This window comes from Anoplophora glabripennis, unplaced genomic scaffold, assembly GCF_000390285.2.
Source record: "Anoplophora glabripennis isolate ALB-LARVAE unplaced genomic scaffold, Agla_2.0 scaffold1316, whole genome shotgun sequence".
Classification (NCBI taxonomy): domain Eukaryota; kingdom Metazoa; phylum Arthropoda; class Insecta; order Coleoptera; family Cerambycidae; genus Anoplophora; species Anoplophora glabripennis.
In genome coordinates, this window is record NW_019417394.1 from 32822 (window position 1) to 51395 (window position 18574).

Sequence of the window (18574 nt, forward strand, 5' to 3'; positions counted from 1 at the left end):
GACGCATTTCGTCTCTAAATTTTTTCATTCGAAAATACTCCGAAATAACAGAACAAACAGAAAATCCGTGTAACGCCGCTTTCAGCGGTTTTTGCAATCCAGGTATTAAACTAATTTCTACAGCATTTGTTCTTAAACTATTTTAAATTTTTTCGAAAATTACAGAAAAAGAGGGGATAATCTTCGCATGATCACCTGATACGTAATATTAGAAAAAAAGTAAATATATCAACAAAATTTAGTTAAATCATGACTGGCCGTGAATGGGTAACTGATCCTGACGAATATGTGTGCACGCTCTCTGACGAAACACAAACCATAGCCAAAAATGAACTGCGGGAAGATGAGCATATCCGACGATCCGCATTAGCTTCTATGCGAGAATGGATTATGCAAAATTCCAGGATAAAGAACTGTCGAATGGGTAAGTTGTAACATAAAAACAATAACACAAATTAGTAGAAATTTATAAATTAAAAAATACATTCAAATTTTTCACTTCAATTTGATATAAATTTGAATAGATCAAATTTTCGTGTGTGAAATGGGAAATTAATTCTGTTCATAACTGTTATTAGCATTAAGCATTTTGCTTTGTAAACTAGTCGAGTTCGGAGTGTTAAACTGGCTCCAGATGATACGGTAACTTGCCAATTATTTGTCAAACGTAAACAAATGTCTTATCTGTGTGGATGCTGCATATCGATACATTCAAAAGCATGTCCTCAATATCCAAATCTATACAAATGGCACATCAATAAAATGTAACCGCACCTGCTGCAACCACCACGTCAGTAGATATCTATATAATATCTCCTCAATTAAAGGAGATATTCGTCGTATGTTCATATTTCACATATGTATACATTATATGTATATAAATATATATAAATTGGTGTTATCGATTTTAGCCAAATAATCTGAACTTTGTGACACATTTGTATGACAAATATTCAGGAGCCGGCTTTTAACATTTAGATACCTAAATGGAGTTTGGACACATTTTGATTTTGATAAATGCAATTAGCTAAATTGTAATTCAATTATATCAATATGAGTATTCGTAGGATCACATTTAAAAGATCAGTAAAAAATTACGAAAACATCATTGTGCTACAATTGTGTCATAATTTGTGACAAAGATTTATCATTTTTATTGCATGCAATATTTATTTTATTATATTACAATTATCAGTGCAATATTTCGTTTTCGTGGAATTTTCACGTATAGGCTTGCAACATTCGCTGAAAAATGTATTTTTTTGACAATTTACAAAATATTCTCATTGATTACTATGTACAGACTATCACATTTTCTACGGAAATTCAAGATATAGGTGCCATCACAAATTCCACTATCAAATCAGAAATTCGATACCTTAATTTTTTTTTTTCGGGTTACATTTTCTTGGCGTTTTTGTCAACCTCTGGATCTCTATTATTGAATGAGTAAAATTAAATTGAAGTAAAAACTGTCCAATATAATCTAAAATAAAAGATGAAATTTCTTCTGCTTCTAGATATATACAGGGTGATCCGAATTTTATGCAGGAAACTTCGAGGGTAGATAGATCTCTTTAAAATAATATATGTTTGCCTTATAAACATAGGTCTGGAACGGCCCCGTTTTAGAGATACAGGGTGTTGGGGTTTTAAAAAAATGATTTTTTGTTTATATCGCACGCTACCTCACAGGTGGTGTAGAAAGCAGTGTAAATAATTTTGTTGATGTGCTTACAAATTGCATTTACTTTTAAACATAAAAAAATATTCTTGTAATATTATCGTTAAAAGTGTCTGCCACAAGGGGATTGTATTGGTATGAATAACTTGAGAACGGCGAATCTTAGGGAAAAATTAAAGTTACCTTTTTACGTATTTTATGCATTAAAATATAAATCAGTTACAATGACATGTAAAAAATGCAGGGGCATAGGTTTTTTTGTAAAAAAGGGGGTGACCCCTGTCCAGTTGTACACCACTGGTTGAACCTTTAAAGCTCATATTTCAGGGAATATAAGGCCTACATTATATGTACCAAATTTTATTGAGATCGGTTAATAGATTCCGGAGATATAAACAAAAAAATCAATTTTTTTAAAACTTCAACACCCTGTATCTCTAAAACGGTGCCGTTCCAGACCTATGTTTATAAGGTAAACACATATTATTTTAAAGAGATCTATCTGCCCTCGAAGTTTCCTGCACAAAATTCGGACCACCCTGTATATTATAGCTTTCTTTTTTTTTTGTTTTAAACTACGTTTAGAACTTGGTATTTCTAAAAAAAAATTGGCTTCGTTGTTGATATAGTTTTAGTAGTAAAGAAATATCGATTTAAGGTAAAAGTCTGTGTAAAATTTCAGGCTAATATCATAAAGAACAACAGAGCTATTAATATTTTGTTTTAATTGTAATTTGAACACCCTCTATCTAGAAATGAAAAATTACACAAGGAAAGTCCCATTATTTTCACTCAAAGAATCTGTGGTCATAGGCTTGACCCTATTCTTTTGTAACATTCTACATATAGTAATAAAAAGGTAGGGTTTAAAAAAAAACGACAAACATACAGGGTATTTAATAAAAAACCATAAGTTTGGTTTATAACTCCGATAAGTTAACGGTATAGGACGTTATGTGAATAACCTTTACGAATAAAATTCATGTATTATTTTAAGTATAAAAGATACCATCGGTATTACGGTCGTAAATTAGTTAAAAATGCAGTAAAAATTAGCTTTTTAATTTTAATACTCCGTCAGAATAAGATTTAGTGTAGTTGTTTGCATATCGTAGATTCTATTGTTATTATTAATTAATAAAATTTATTTGTGGTTTTAATTAATACAATAATTTGACATACCTGATGTTACAACTGTTCAAAATTTAGTCCACTGACGTGTAAACACATTTGGGCCCGTCTTACTCAGTTTCTACGAACTAACACTAATGTTGTCTTCACCAAATTGAAATGTTCTCCATCAACTCCGAGTAGCTATACACGTAAGCCATTTTTGAAACTTGAAAAACTAATGTAAACACTATTCGGAATCATCTGGGGACACGCGGAGAGAGCGCGCATTGTTTACAGCGCATTGCGTACAGCGCACAACACGAATGACGCTAGAGACTACAGTAGTCCAGCGATATAAGGGTTGTAAATACTACAACTTCAATCATTTTTTTCTCGGGAACTATATGGATTTTGCAAAAATTGTTTTTACGATATTGACTACATTTTTCATGACGTATCTATTCCCAAATTTGTTTGAATAAGTTGTGAATCACCCTGTATAAATTGATAACTAACTAATTTCTAACAAATAACTACCTAAACTAAGTCACACTTACTTCTAGGATAGAAAATACAATTTTTTTATATAAATTAAGTAAATTTTTGTTCGTAAGTTGACTGTGATCATTATTTTTTGGAAAAGAAAAATCCTTTTTCTTTTCATTTCGGTTTTGCAAGTTCGTATTATACAAAACAAACAAATATATATTTTGTTAATAAAAAACTACTTTTTTGTAACACCTTGTTTACACCTCGTATGCTTATTTTGACAGTTTGCTCACTATTTTAATTTATTTCATAACCCTGCACAATTAATGATACAACCAATATCGCTGTGGAACCAGTTGTAATTAACAAAAAGAGAAAATTACAAAAACACATGTTTGGTTTATATCAGCGTAATGCAACATTTAATTCTTTTTTTATATATTTCTTTGACACACATGAAAATTTCCTAAAACTTGTCTTTGGCATTTTTTTTCTAGGTATAAAATATTATATGAACGTACGTACTAAGTATGATATAAGTACACTAACAGATTTTCATATAATTTCAGATTCAAATTTTTTGTTACGGTTTCTGCGCTTTAAAAAATTTCATGTAACCCTCGCGCAGGAAGCCCTAGAAAGGTATATTCTTTTGAGGCAGACATTTGGAGTGGCATTCAATTGTTTGGATATTACGATACCCATGATGGAAGAACTAACTAATCGAGGATATTTATTTGCTTCTCCTAAGCGCGACAGCAAAGGAAGAAGGGTGGTAATCGCCCGACCTGGTATGTATCAATTTTTATTAGGTACTTACAGGAGTTTCAGTTCTAATCTGTCAAAGTGATATGATAGAGAAATATGATAGAGAATTTTTGACGTTTCGAGAGACATCTTGTGAAGAAACCCTGAAACTAGCCGCAGTTTATTTTTGTTGTGTTTTGTCCACGGCTTTCTATATGTATGTTTTGAATTTATAGTCTGTGACATTTCAGTTCCAAGTCCTCGTTTCGGTTAAAATTATTTTAATTTTCCAAATTTCTAGTTACCTCTCTATTGAATCTCCAAAAATTTTTTGTTTTTCGATCATTTTAAGTAAAAACTATTCGTGTTTTTGTTGAAAACGACAAAGTTTTTTGAAAACTAACAAGAGTAAGGAAAGTGTTAGACTTAAATTCTGTCACATTTTAAATCATCCCTTTTAAATTCTTTAAAATACTTCAATTGTACTCTAGTTACTGTCGATTAATGCTCTTGGTACCCTCACACCCTGTAACAAATTTGATTTTTCTAAGTATAAGTATAACAGATTTTTTTATTGATTTTTGATTTTTTATTGATTTTTTCAAAATTTCAAACCCCACTTTCAAGGCCTATAACTACCTATCTCCTGAGAAACTGAAATATCACTTAAAAATGAAAATAGTTTCCGATTATGAATATTACGGCTTTCTTTTGTACAAGGTGTAACAGTAACACTATTAGATACATGTCAAAAATTATTAAGCTTTTTCTCATCCAAATTCAGAATGTTTTTTTATGAAAAGTTTGCCTTTGAAGCCCTCGTTTTTGAAATACAGTGTGTTGAAATATAAAATAGTTATATCTCTAAATATCTTCTGAACAACAAAAAAATGGTGTGTATGAATAGAATAGCATTCAATGTGGAATTAAGTCTTAGCTCAAAACAATGACGTAGGTCTGAAGTACGTTGCTTACATTTTCGTTAAAAATTACGACACGCCACTGGAAAAAAAAATGTACCATTTTGGAAATACAAATTTTATCAGCAATATCATCAGATAAGAATTTTATCTATGACATATCTTTGACATACCTAGATTCTTAGTATCTAAGAACTTTGTTTAACTTCATTTCATAGGATTTTTACGAAATTTATTTAAACTTAATTGAATTAGCTAAATACCTTTAAAACATAGTAAAATTACAGGATTTAATAATAAAATATGCAGGGTCTAACAAAAATAAGGTTACAAACTTCGCCAGCAGATTGAACACTTAAAATTAGTAGGGGTACTCCATATAAAATTTCTGCCTAAAGTGCTTCCTTGATGCAGGGTATTAAAGTTGAAAAAATAAATAACATTTTCTTTAATATTTTTCGACTACTTCTAGCTACTTTCGTGAAATTTCGTATCCGAAGTTTTTTTTGGGATGAGAATTTATCGACGATTTCGTTGTATCTTTTAGAGGGCATCACAAGCGATCATTTAAACTGCCAAAATTTTTTTGTGCCACCGTGTATTTCACTTTGAACTGGAAAAACCTTTTCCCTCAACTTTTCTGTTTAAAAAAAGTATACCTTGCAACCTTGCTGATATCTCTAAAGCCAACCATTTCAACAAAAAGTCATTTAAATTTGTAAATGCTTAACTAAATTTGTTTAAAAGTTATTTTCAACACTGATAAACGAAATTAGGAACAATCTATTAGCAAGAAATGTGCCTTTTAAGGAAACAATGCAATTACAATTTTAAATTTCGTGTATTTAACAATTTTACTGCAAAAAGAATTGACAGTAAAAGACATACTTTCTAAAAGCAATCTATCAATCCATATACCTACTTAGTATCATTATCTAACACAATCTAAACAATGCAACCAATCTAAACGACCTAAAAATCTAAAAAATAAATAAATATTATCGACCTGTCTATATGTTTTTCAATGTTTATCAGTAGAACTGAAAATAACTGTAACAAATTTTTTTATACATTTACAAAAAATGCCTTTTTGTTGAAAACGGTTGGATTTAGAGATATTTTTTAAGCAGAAAAGTTGGGGCAAAAGATTTTTTCAGCCCAAAGTAAAATACGCGGTGGCACAAAAATGTTTTGGCAGTTTAAATGCGTCCTAATGGTCGCTTGTGGCTTCCTCTAGAAGAAATAACGAAGTCGTCGTAAAATTCGAATTTCTCATTCCAAAAAACAAAACCCGGATACGAAATTTCACCGAAATTAGGTCGAAGTAGTCAAAAGATATTAAAGAAAATGTTATTAATTTTTTTCCAGGAAACACTAGGTAAAAATTTTATATGAAGTACTCCTACTGATTTTAAGTGTTCTATCTACTAGCGAAGTTTGTAACATTATTTTTGTTACACCCTGTATATTTTTTAAAACTGATTATTTTCATGTTGAATTACATTTTATTAATTACTTATTATTATTGCGCACATAAGATTTCTTTTGAACATCTTTATTTCTTCAGCAGATTTTTAGAGATTTTTTTTCTAAAGGTATTTTTCCCTGTATTCCAAAATCGAAGGCTTAATGGGCAAGTTTTTATATGTGAAAACATTTCAGATTTGGCCGAACCAATGGTCCTTTATTTTTCGCATGTTATATCATACACCCTGTATATCATGTCTTAATATTAGTTTAGGTCTTTCAATGGTTAGATGTGCTCTCCTAGAACACGGCGACATCAATAATAAACAATACGTCATTGTCACTCAAGCTCACTTATTAAATTTTAGTTGGTAATCAACAAAACCAGAATTTTCGTTCAAAATATGAGATTTTTACTAATTCATTTCATAGTTTTATGAGTAGAATAATTTCTTCAAATATAACAAACAAAACGTCGAACGCCGATCACGGTAGCGACCCAAAAATCCCTTTAAAAATGTAGCACAGAAAAACGTATCTAGCTATCCGAAAAATGTTTTCAACATCCGGAAAACTAACTGACTGTTACTGAGCATCAGTTTTAGCTAACAGAGTTTGACAGTGGAGACGGACCCTTATTTTCACCCTTGAACAGTGTCTGAGTGTTTGGTTCTCCAAAACTTTCCGAGACACTCTATATTTAAAAGATGTCGTTTATTTAAGGTGTTTTCGATCTTGACAAATTTACAAATGCCGATATGTGTCGTATTCATGGAATCGTATATGAAACACTTATGGAGGACGAAGAAAATCAAATTCGAGGTTTTGTCCACTTCGCTGACGGACAAGGAGTTGGTTTTGCATACCTCACACTGTTCACTATCAAAGAAGCTGTCCGCATAGTTAAAAACGGAGAGGTAAGATAAAATTAAAGATACCGGCGACCATGAATGTATTTCCTACGAAATATCTCGATTATTATTAAAGATGCAATTGTAAATTATTAACATATTCTGTTCTGCTTTTCAGCAGAGCCGTTTCACTTACTCTTCCCTTGTCCACAGTTATTCGAACTTTCATCTCCCCAAATCCTTCTAAACCTTTCCCTTCTCTTTCTTCCCATATCTCTTACTTCGAAAATCCCTGATTTTCGAAGTGAATGTGCATGGCCAGTAATTAAATTCTGCCGCTAGTGAATAAACTGCTTGATGCAACGACTCTGCTCAGAAGTGCAATTCTAATAAGTAGCTGAGATATTTCGTAAAAATACTTTCGTGACTACCTGCTATACATATTAATAGAACAATCTTCCCCTAAATTTTAATGAAATTCATGCATCTACACATTTGTCATCGTCATTTAAAAAATACATAAATACAAGTTTATTGATTGTAACTATATCCCACTTCAACGTCGTTATTTTTAAAATTAGAAAAAAAAAAATAAAAATAAAAATAAAAATGACGCCTCTTCAGGCCTGCAATGAATGGTACTAGTGTGTTACGGTACAGGGTGGGCCATTAGTGTGAGAAAGTAAAATAACTCCCTTGTTACTCATAAAAAGTTTATATAAAGGTTATACATAATCAAGAAACCTAAATTACAGCATTAATTTGATACATAAAGGGTGATGAATAAAAGCGAGACATGCCAAATATTACATCTTTTTAAATGGAACGCCCTGTATATTTTTAAACATATGGATTTCCGAGAAAATTGTATATATGGCAATATCAACAGTTTATGAAAGAAGTTATATTAACTTTCAACTACTAACACTTGGAGCAAAAATATTTGATAGAGCAAATGTTAGGCAAAATATTAGCTAATATCGATATTTTATACAGGGCATTTTTTATAATACGATCACTTTTAGAAAGTTTAAACTTGATTTTCTAAAATTTTTCAAATGGAACACCCTGTATTTTATTGTTCTATTTTATTCACATATCGGTCCATTTCAACTTTTATTAAGCATGTTCTATATCTAAAATTGTTAGTTTTTGAGATATAGCAACATTTCTGAAAAAACTTAATATTTATTATTTTATAGAATACCTACCACAAATAATATTAACTAATAAAATTGACTCAAAATGGAATGATAAATTATGAACTGACAAGTTGACATAATAAAAATTAGGTTTTTCCAGAAATGTTGTTATATCTTAAAAACTAACATCTTTAGGTGTAGTACATACTTAATAAAAGTTGAAGTGGACTGATATGTGAATAAAATACAGGGTGTTCCGTTTCAAAAATTTTAGGAAATCAAGTTTAAACGTTCTTAAAATGATCGTTTTATAAAAAATGTCCTGTATAAAATATCGATATTAGCTAAAATAGGAGTCTGCCTAACATTTGCCTAATACTCTGTCAAATATTTTTACTCCAAGTGTTAGTAGTTCAACTTCTTCGAGGTCATGTTTTTTCCAAAATTCGAAGAATTTTCTACATACCTTGGCAACCCCACACTAAAATGTTAAACTGTTTATATTGCCATATATAAAATTTTCTCAGAACTCCATATGTTTAAAAATATACAGGGCGTTCCATTTAAAAAATGTAATATTTGATGTATCCCGTTTTTACTCATCGCCCTGTGTGTTTCAAATTAATTTTATCCTTTAGGTTTTTTGATTCTGTACAACTTTTTTTCTGTATTATGAATAACAAGGGAGATATTTTACTTTCTCACACTAATGGACCACCCTGTATAAGTCACGCTAGGAAATGTTTAATGTAATTTTCCCAAGTGACTTATATGACGTAACACTCGAGTGCCATACAAAATTTTATCCAACACTTTCATAGAATTTCGTTTTAATAATAAATAAAAGTAACTTAAAATTTTAATGTCAATGTCAGAAAAAGTAATTTAACGAAAGTTTTAAATATTACAAAAGATGCGAGTGTCAACCTAAATTGTGTCTGTAACCAAGAGTTTCATAACTCACTAGTGACTTATGACTTATAACTCACTAGTGAGTTATAGGTCACATTATTCCTTTAAAACCAAAGAAATTATAGTATCATTATATACAAGTGTTGGATAGAAATATTTTACTAAAGGAGCCTATTAGGGGTTGAAAAGTTTTTTTGCTAATTTTTTGTATATTGTGCAAGGCTATTTTCTTATTATATAATAAAATTTTTATACTAGCAAGTTTTTACTGCAGTTATTAGGTTGTCAATTGTCATCATACGATGATGAGTTTTATCAATACCAGCAAATATCTTATTTTACTACAAATGTGACTTTTTAGACACCAATAAATGATAGTTTGCCATAACTATGTGCTTTATTTATTAAAAGTATCAGGATTTTTTTTAATTTGTAAATTTACGAAAAAATATATTGCTTTATAAAATGTACACAAACTCTTAAAAATGTTGCCATTTTCTTATTTTTATACAAATGCAGATTTCTAAATTAAACATGTAAATTCTAATTATTTTAAACAATTAGATAACTTGGACGTTGAATAATTTTTAATAACCAATAATAATAATTAATTAAAATTAATTCTATTCAGATTGACACCTTTGGGCAGGGCCGAATCATCCTATGGTCCGGCCTGGGGCTACAAGCTCCTTTTTCTAAGAAAAAAAAGAAAAAAGTTTTCAAAACTAAACAGGCTTTTGTTTGATTCTAAAAAAAAAGGTCATACAATCAGCAACTTGTAGATATAAAATTTCAAAACCTAAACACTTTTTGGTTTGATTCTAAAAAAAGCTAAAATTCACTTTGCCAGATCTTGCCGAGGCCCCCCGATCTTGTGAGGCCCGGAGCTACAACCCCCATAGCCCCCCACCCTTATTGAATTATTGAATTATAAAATGAAGGACATATTGTGCAGTTCTTCTAGCTGCAAAAGTTGCTGACACGCACATAAATCATATCAATGAAATAATAAATAGAAATTACTTTTCAGAAAACGTTACCAATGAGGCACAAGGAAGTTCATGGTATAAATACTCTTGCTTCTATGAAATTTGCTCTTGATTTTGGAATGTCCTTAATTTCCGACAAAATTAAAAGCAGAGTAAGGCTTTATACAAACTTAGACGAGGCTTTAGGAAGTGGATATTTGGAACGAGATGTTTTGCCAAAAGAGTATGGAGGTACTATGCCAATGGACGAAATGATTGGTGAGTTGTCTATATGGTTTCACGTAAGTAAATAAAAGTAGCGGAGTTCATTCATAAGGTGTATCAGGGTCGGTTTGTGCGTTAATCACAGATTAGGTACTTCAGCGAAAATAATGAGACTTCATTATGATTTTTATAAATAACTCAGTTGCTTTCATATACTGAGTTGAAATGGATTGGTCTATTCACTGACCAAGTCGTTCCCCCGACCTCAACCCGGTAGACTTTTGTTTTTAGAAAGTTTATGAAAAATTTTGGTCGTAACGTTCCAATATTAAATGAACAACATTTACGAGAACCAACTCTAGAAGGCACTTTAGGCTAAAACCACAAATTTCTCAACAGATTCTCTCTCAAACAGTTTTTTATTCGTTCTTATTTGTACATTTTTATTTTTGCTGTTTATCACTTCCCCACGCTAATGTGTGTTTATATTTCTATACCAAGTTGCTAATTTCACATCCGTCCTAAAATTTTAGATCGTTTTAATATTTAGTATCTCAAGATGATGCACGCCATTAGCATAATAATGACGTATCTCACAAGACCTAATTAATTTAGTATTGCCGTCAGAGTCATCTCCAATTCATGTCATAAGTAAAAATTACAACAATATTCAATGTAACATTATGTTCTTGTTATATTGAGCAAATATAAATAACAAACCAGTTTCACACTAGTTTTCCTTTTTTGTTTGTTCTTTTAATTTGTTTACTTGTTTATATTTTTAATATATTTTTCTAAATTTGTGTATTTTATTAGTTGATACTATGCTTTGTTTTGCTTTTATCTTATTATGATTTCACCCCATTTGGTAATTGAATTTTGTGTTGAATAGTGGCGAATCTATTCAGTGGCGGCTCGTCGGGTGACGCAAGTGACGCACCGCTTCACCTAAAATTTCCGTTTGTTTGTGCAATTTAAAATTATTTTAAATTTTATATAAATCTTATAATTTAGGTACAATTCTATATTGAAAATGTATTGTGTTTGTTTGTCTTATACGCAGAAATAAACAGAATAATTCCGCGGTGAACGCCTTCTAAAAAATCATTGGCTTCGTTGAGCGCGAACATCAACCTCGTACCATACAACGTATACTACGCAAGTGACTCATATTGAAATTGGTATGTATCTGCTTCTCTCCGTAGCTCTCCGTACGGCGGTTGTCATGGCAACGAGGCAGCCAACGCATGTGTAAACTACGGCCTGGGAGAACGAGTGATGCAAAAGTTGAAGCAGCATTCTCATCGTCATCGCGCATCGCCTGTCTATCGTGTGTAAACAGTTTATANTACGGACGTAATTTTTCCCGTTTGCAAATTTTTTTAATGGAATATCGACACATGTTATGATTTAAAGCCCTCCGTTGTGTCGAATTTATTGAATCCACCACATCTAACATGATATTCAAAGAATTTTCTTCATTTGTAACGCTTACTGGACTTCCACTTTTTCGTCGACCTGTAACACTTCCAGTTTCATGAAAACGCTGCAATGTTTTTGAAACTGTTGATTTAGAAATACGTTCCGATCGGGATGTAATTCATGAAAAATATCCACTACTTCGTCTTCAGTCACCATATCCTGATCATTAAAGCTTCAATAAGCTCAGTTCACGTAAACCTGCCATTTTTGCGAGAAAATTATTCAGACTAAATGTATTTTTGATATGTGTTTCAAGATAATCACTATTAGACAAACGAACGACGCGGCTTTATTATCAAATCATCAAAGATAATTTGATGGACTATAAACTTAATGGACTAAAATATTTTTGTATAAGAAAATGATTTTCAAAGTTCGATATCTCGAAAACGGTTAAGTTTAGGTACATGATGTGCTATATGAATTTTGTTTAGAATTTCGAGAATTGAAACATGGAATAATATCCAGGGTATTCCATTAAAAAAAGCAAATTTATTTCGTCATGACTTTTTGACTGATCCTTTGTACTTAATTTTTCTTATTATAATGGATTTAAAAAACCCTAATTCTTTTGTATCTTATGATTTTTCGATAGCTATGTTAGTTTAGAAGATAAGCGACCATTTCCGTACATATCAGCGACCATGTATATTTTATTTGTCTGTTACTGTTTATACATAACTCCTACTGCGTCTCGATTTTATATTTTGATCCATCTTGTGTAGTATTTATGTCTTTACACTTAATGTTAGTTGTTTTTTTTAATTTACTTAAGGTTTTGTGTTTTACCTTATCATGTAATTGGGACTTTGTCCCGTTGTGTATTGTAATTTCGGAATAAATTAACTTGCTTTAATGTCCTAACCTTTACAAAGACTAGCTGGAAATGATAATAAATTATTCTGAACAGGAGCAAGTCTATACTTCCTGTTTAACAGTTCTTAACTCTACCTTCGAGTTGGTAAAGCATTCAATGACTGATAATAATATTTAGTTATGCTACATTTATAAATTTACTTTAAAGTTATTAGACAAATCCATAATTCAAGAAATGTCTAAATTCTCATCAAATTAAATTACATTGTATGCACTCTATATAAAATATTTAACACTAAATGAACTCTGTAGACTATTTAGTAAACAATTATATAAAAATCAAAAATAAAATAGGTATTATATCCAGATTTTACTAACGAAAATACGTACCTGTCCTTTGAAATAATGAAATAGTGCTGAAAACCTTAAAGGAAATTAAAAGAAAAGATTATTATTAATAATTTTAGTGATAGCTTTGAATCTTTCAAGGAATTAAACTGATATTCATTTTCAGCTAACATCAGAGAAAGGTTTAGACAGCTCATCTTGAAATTTTCTTTTATAACTTTTTCACTTAATATTTTGCAATTTGGAGGAATTTTTCTTATGCAACGATAAATTTTATATAAAAATATTGTTTATACGTAAAGTAAACGGTTTTCGACAAAAATGGCAAACAATTTCTAACTGTATTAATTCATGAAGGTTTAATTCCGCCTAAGTGAAGTGTTTCTTATACTATTCTACAAAAAATAAATTAGTTTAAGTTCGGAAAATCTAGGAGACCAAAACAATGTCGTAGGACTATAAAATTTTCGATAGACCAAAATGAAAACTTTTTTTTTGTATCATTCACCTTTACAATGAAACTCTGATGGTAAAAGAAGAATACAGGGTGATCCAATTAAAACTTCCCACCTGGAAAATATCGGAATTAAAAAAAACAAAAAAACTGAGACACGTCGATTTTCTTTTCAAGAAGAGACACATAAAGGCGTAAGTTTTGATGTTTTGGAAACTACCCCTTAGGTAGGGGTGTAAAATAGCCTTAAACTTTAAATGGCACCCTGTGTTGAGTTACACCTCATTTTAAAGCATTTTCAATTCTGCTCACGACGACATACTACTTTTTAAATTTTGGTTTGGATATGAGAATTACCTAAATCATCACTTAAAGAATAAGACAAAAAATGAATGAAACGATATATTACTTTATTAAATTCTCAAATTAATTTCCCTCCGCTTCCATACATTAATAAAATTTCGAATCATTTCGGGAGTTATCTGACGATATTCTTTAACAAATCGCCGACGATGCTCCTCAAGTGAGTTTGGTCGTGTCCCCATAGAAAAAAGTCTTGCTATCTGGCAGGCCAGTCAATTGAACCTCTGCGTCCTATCCAGTGATTTCGAAAGTTCTGATTAATCACGCACAGCTACGGCAGAATGTGGTGGAGCACCATCCTGCTCAAACCACACAACACCTCTTCCGGCAAAGCGTTGTCATTTTCCAATTTTTCCAAAATCATTCGTTTCCGGTAGATTAAGATACATTTTATAAACATTATATTTCTTAGAATCAGTGGCGGCTCGTCGGGTGACGCAAGTGACGCACCGCTTCACCTAAAATTTCCGTTTGTTTGTGCAATTTAAAATTATTTTAAATTTTATATAAATCTTATAATTTAGGTACAATTCTATATTGAAAATGTATTGTGTTTGTTTGTCTTATACGCAGAAATAAACAGAATAATTCCGCGGTGAACGCCTTCTAAAAAATCATTGGCTTCGTTGAGCGCGAACATCAACCTCGTACCATACAACGTATACTACGCAAGTGACTCATATTGAAATTGGTATGTATCTGCTTCTCTCCGTAGCTCTCCGTACGGCGGTTGTCATGGTAACGAGGCAGCCAACGCATGTGTAAACTACGGCCTGGGAGAACGAGTGATGCAAAAGTTGAAGCAGCATTCTCATCGTCATCGCGCATCGCCTGTCTGTCTATCGTGTCTAAGCAGTTTATACAATACGTTGCCCAGTGCACGGTTATAATGGTTTTTTATTAATATTTGTTTTATATCAATAATTTGTAGAAATGTTCACCTTGAAAATTTGAAAATTTTCGCCTGCGGCGCTTTTTTTTTAGTCAATCAATAAATATGCTTCACCTATTCTCAATGTCACGAGCCGTCACTGCATCTATTAAATAATAACTATATTGTTTCATTTGTTCATGCTGTATTTAATATATCATAGAGGTACATGTAATGTTTACTCCACATTCAGAACGTCCGAAACAAATTTTTCAGCTCAAGTTCAAGTAGTACTAGTAACTGATCTATAGTAGGTACCACTACAGAATAACCAAACTGTTAACCTATTATTTTGCAGTGCTATGGAAAGAAGAGTTAAAAAGGTCGCATCCAATCTTGATGTCCCATGACAAAATGGAAGTTGAAGAAGATCTCTTTAGTCCTAAGGCTCGTGAAGGAGCAGTGTCTGCATTAAAACGAAATAACGTATCATGTGGTTCAGAACGCGATTCCTTATGTGGAGTGACAGGAAATTTCAGAAAATTAGAAGTTGACTAATATCGTCCTAAACATCGTGTACTTACATGAAAATATTATTGGAGGTACCTACTACCTACTTAGTTATTAAGTTTAATAAACAATGTGTTACTAGGTCTATAATTTTGTATAAGCATTTTTTTTTTTTTTCATTTTGTGTAATAAATATGTAATCATTTTTATCAAGTTTTTCAATGCAATTCTTTATCCTGAAATTCTAAAATTCCTCCTTAGCAACTCATTCTACATAATTTGAATAAAATACAGCCTTACGCTGTAAAAATCGGAATACATAGATAGAAAAATTGATATGCGAGACTCTTTTATTTCTAACCATGGGCGTGTGGACAGGGGGCAGGGACCTCTTGCCCTTCTGGCATTTGCATTCAGTATTACAAAATTATTTTCTCTTTCGGTTATTATTAATTTTGTATATGTAGGTAATTCTAAAAGTTCCTATGAAAAATATATCCTAAACGGCCTAGTTTCCGGGATTCCGTCGTAAAACTGAATTTTATTTAAACATTTTTTTAGTAATTTTCCCCGCCGCTGGACAAGCTAGTGTAACCTCAATTAACGCCTCATTTAGTCACAGCGGATGCAGCATGCACAATTCGCAGCGAGTTACTTTCGTTGAGTGGGTGTTCGACGCATTAACAGTACTTAACAAGTAACCTAACAAAAAAACTCAAGCAGTAATCAAATAAATGAAATACTCAAAAATAAATAGTATGTTGCTGTTGATGTCTTCCAGCGATGAAAAACATTCAAATTCACAGTTAGATGTACCGCCTCCAAATGCGGAATTGCTGAACAACTGAACTGACGCCCTTCACTTCGACTTCCGTCACCGTTGACCCGCACTATCTCCCTTCATATGCACTGTAGTACTGTAGATTGCCTACAATTCATTTATTTGTAATACATGAATATTACAGTGGCGGCGTACACAAGAATTTAAAGTGTATTTTAAAAAACTAATTAAAATTTAAAAAAAAAATTCAGATTCGTAGTTAGGGGAACACGTACATTACCCCTAAAAAACTGACCCTCAGTTATATACTACAGTAGTTCCGAAAAAGCTCCATTTTTGGCCTATCAAATATTTTATTTATATTGCCATATATTTTCATAGAGCATAAGTAGGAGTATGTAACGGTGCATTTATTCAGAAAAAATTGTAGGCACTTTATTAACCACGTTATCAATGTAAGTAAAAAGGTGCGTTTTGTTGGATTGATTCCGGAATTGAACTATGCAGAATGAGCATTTTATTGCAAGGATATTCTGAATCAAGTTGCAACTTTTGCTTCTGTGGTTTGAGACGGAATTATTAGAATTAAGTGGTGGGGAGTTCAAATTTGTGAGGACTGAGGTTACTTAAGTTCTTAGTACTTCTTAGGTAGCTGGTGTAGCATTGGCCTGTTGAGTCAGCATCTGTTTAATGCCAGATTTGATTTAAATCGTTTTATTGATAAATGTCATTCTAAAGAATCCAATAAATCTGGGATTGATCCAACAAAACGCACCTAAAGAGTTTTTGTCTGTCAAAACACCCAAACCTTTACACTCATTTATAGTTTAGTTTATTTGATAAATTGATTTTACTGTAAAATCTTGTTCAATTTTGTTGGAGGACTCTAGAGATGGGTAACTCAATACTGCGTTGCGTTATTGCGCTGAAGCAATGGCCTGCGCAATAACGCAATACCAAAATTATTATTGCGTTAACGCAATTGAGTTACACCGACACCGCACAGCGCACTCACACTTTTGAGTCAAACACGGAGTCATACGACGTGCCCCGACAGACAAAGCCAAACGAAACACGTCATCACGTCAAAAGATTCAACTCTCTATTGGCTATTTACAAAACCAAGGACTTGAGAAGAAAAGAACACAGATATGGATCATGGAGTATGGAACACGGATATGTATATCCGATCTACCGAAATAATGTTAAAACGTTATATTAGGAGTAATACCTTTGAAAATAATATTATAGGACGAAAAATAGCGTGACGACTATTATTATGATAAATAATATATGATAATATACTTGGGGGTTGGGGGGATTGTATTTAAAATTTTTAATTGCATTTATGTGAAAAATTATGCATTTTAATTTTTAACTTTTATTGAAAAACAGAAACAAAATAATAATTTTTTATACAAAAATAAAACTAGAACCTTCTTTGGTTCAGAATAAAATTTAAAACACATAAAATAGTCATAACAAAAAAAATATGTAATTCTCAAAATACTAACTATAGTGTTCTTGTTATTTAAATCAGTTTTTGTTATTTAAATTATAATTTAGGAATAGTATTTGAGATATTTTTTCAGTTATATTTTTTCAAGATTGTCCAACGTCACAGCACTGAGCAGTGAACTGATCTGATGAAGCTGTAGGGAATCACGCGTCGGGTGGTGTAGTGGTGATACGATGACACCGCTGCGCGTTGCGCTAGGTGCGTCATCCGCCAGTTGAACCGATATTGCGTTTTAATGCAATTGAGTTAACGCAGTGGGTTAACGCACAAGTGTACGCTTAAGTTAGTGTATCAACGCAGGAAATTTTGCTGCGTTACCCATTTCTATAGCAGACTATAAGAAATGGAGCATTATAAGTAGAGAGCGGACAATGTGTGTCTTTAACCCGAAGAATAGGTCAAATTTTGGTAGAGAAATAATTACTAAAAATATTTTACAGTAATTATTTACTTTATGTGTGTTAAATTTTTATGAAATTTGACCAATTCCCGCCATTTCGAGATAGCTGAAAATTAATTAAATATTTTTTTCAGTTAAAAAAATCGCAAACAAAACTAATTTCAGATTCAGTATTCGTACAGTGAATTAATTTTTATTAAAGATCGTGATTGTTTGACGTATCCATTTCGAGATGTCGTAGTAATATGCTAAGAAACAGAAAAATTAATAAATTTTTTAAATAATGATGAAAGCAGAACACCTAGGCTACAGAAAAATAAAATTGTTTATCATGTATTAAAAAACTTTCTGAATATGAACATATTTGAAAATTTGCATGAACATCAATTTGATAATTTGCCTAACAATTGTAATCATTTAATAGAACTTGTAAGGGCTGAATGTGAAAAGTATATCGATGTACGAATAAATCATGAAGTCAAATTATTTAATTCGGTAAAATCTACGAAAAG

General features: G+C 31.5%; 1 protein-coding gene across 1 annotated transcript; it reads left to right on the plus strand.

Moving 5' to 3' along the window:
* The first annotated feature begins 249 nt into the window (after positions 1 to 249).
* LOC108915273 (alpha-tocopherol transfer protein-like) lies at positions 250 to 15448 on the plus strand. The gene is made up of 5 exons (XM_018721255.1): positions 250 to 424; positions 3856 to 4077; positions 7144 to 7337; positions 10356 to 10572; positions 15211 to 15448. The coding sequence occupies exons 1-5, from the start codon at positions 250 to 252 to the stop codon at positions 15408 to 15410; spliced, it is 1008 nt and encodes a 335-aa protein (XP_018576771.1). The 3' UTR covers positions 15411 to 15448.
* Positions 15449 to 18574: the final 3126 nt, after the last annotated feature.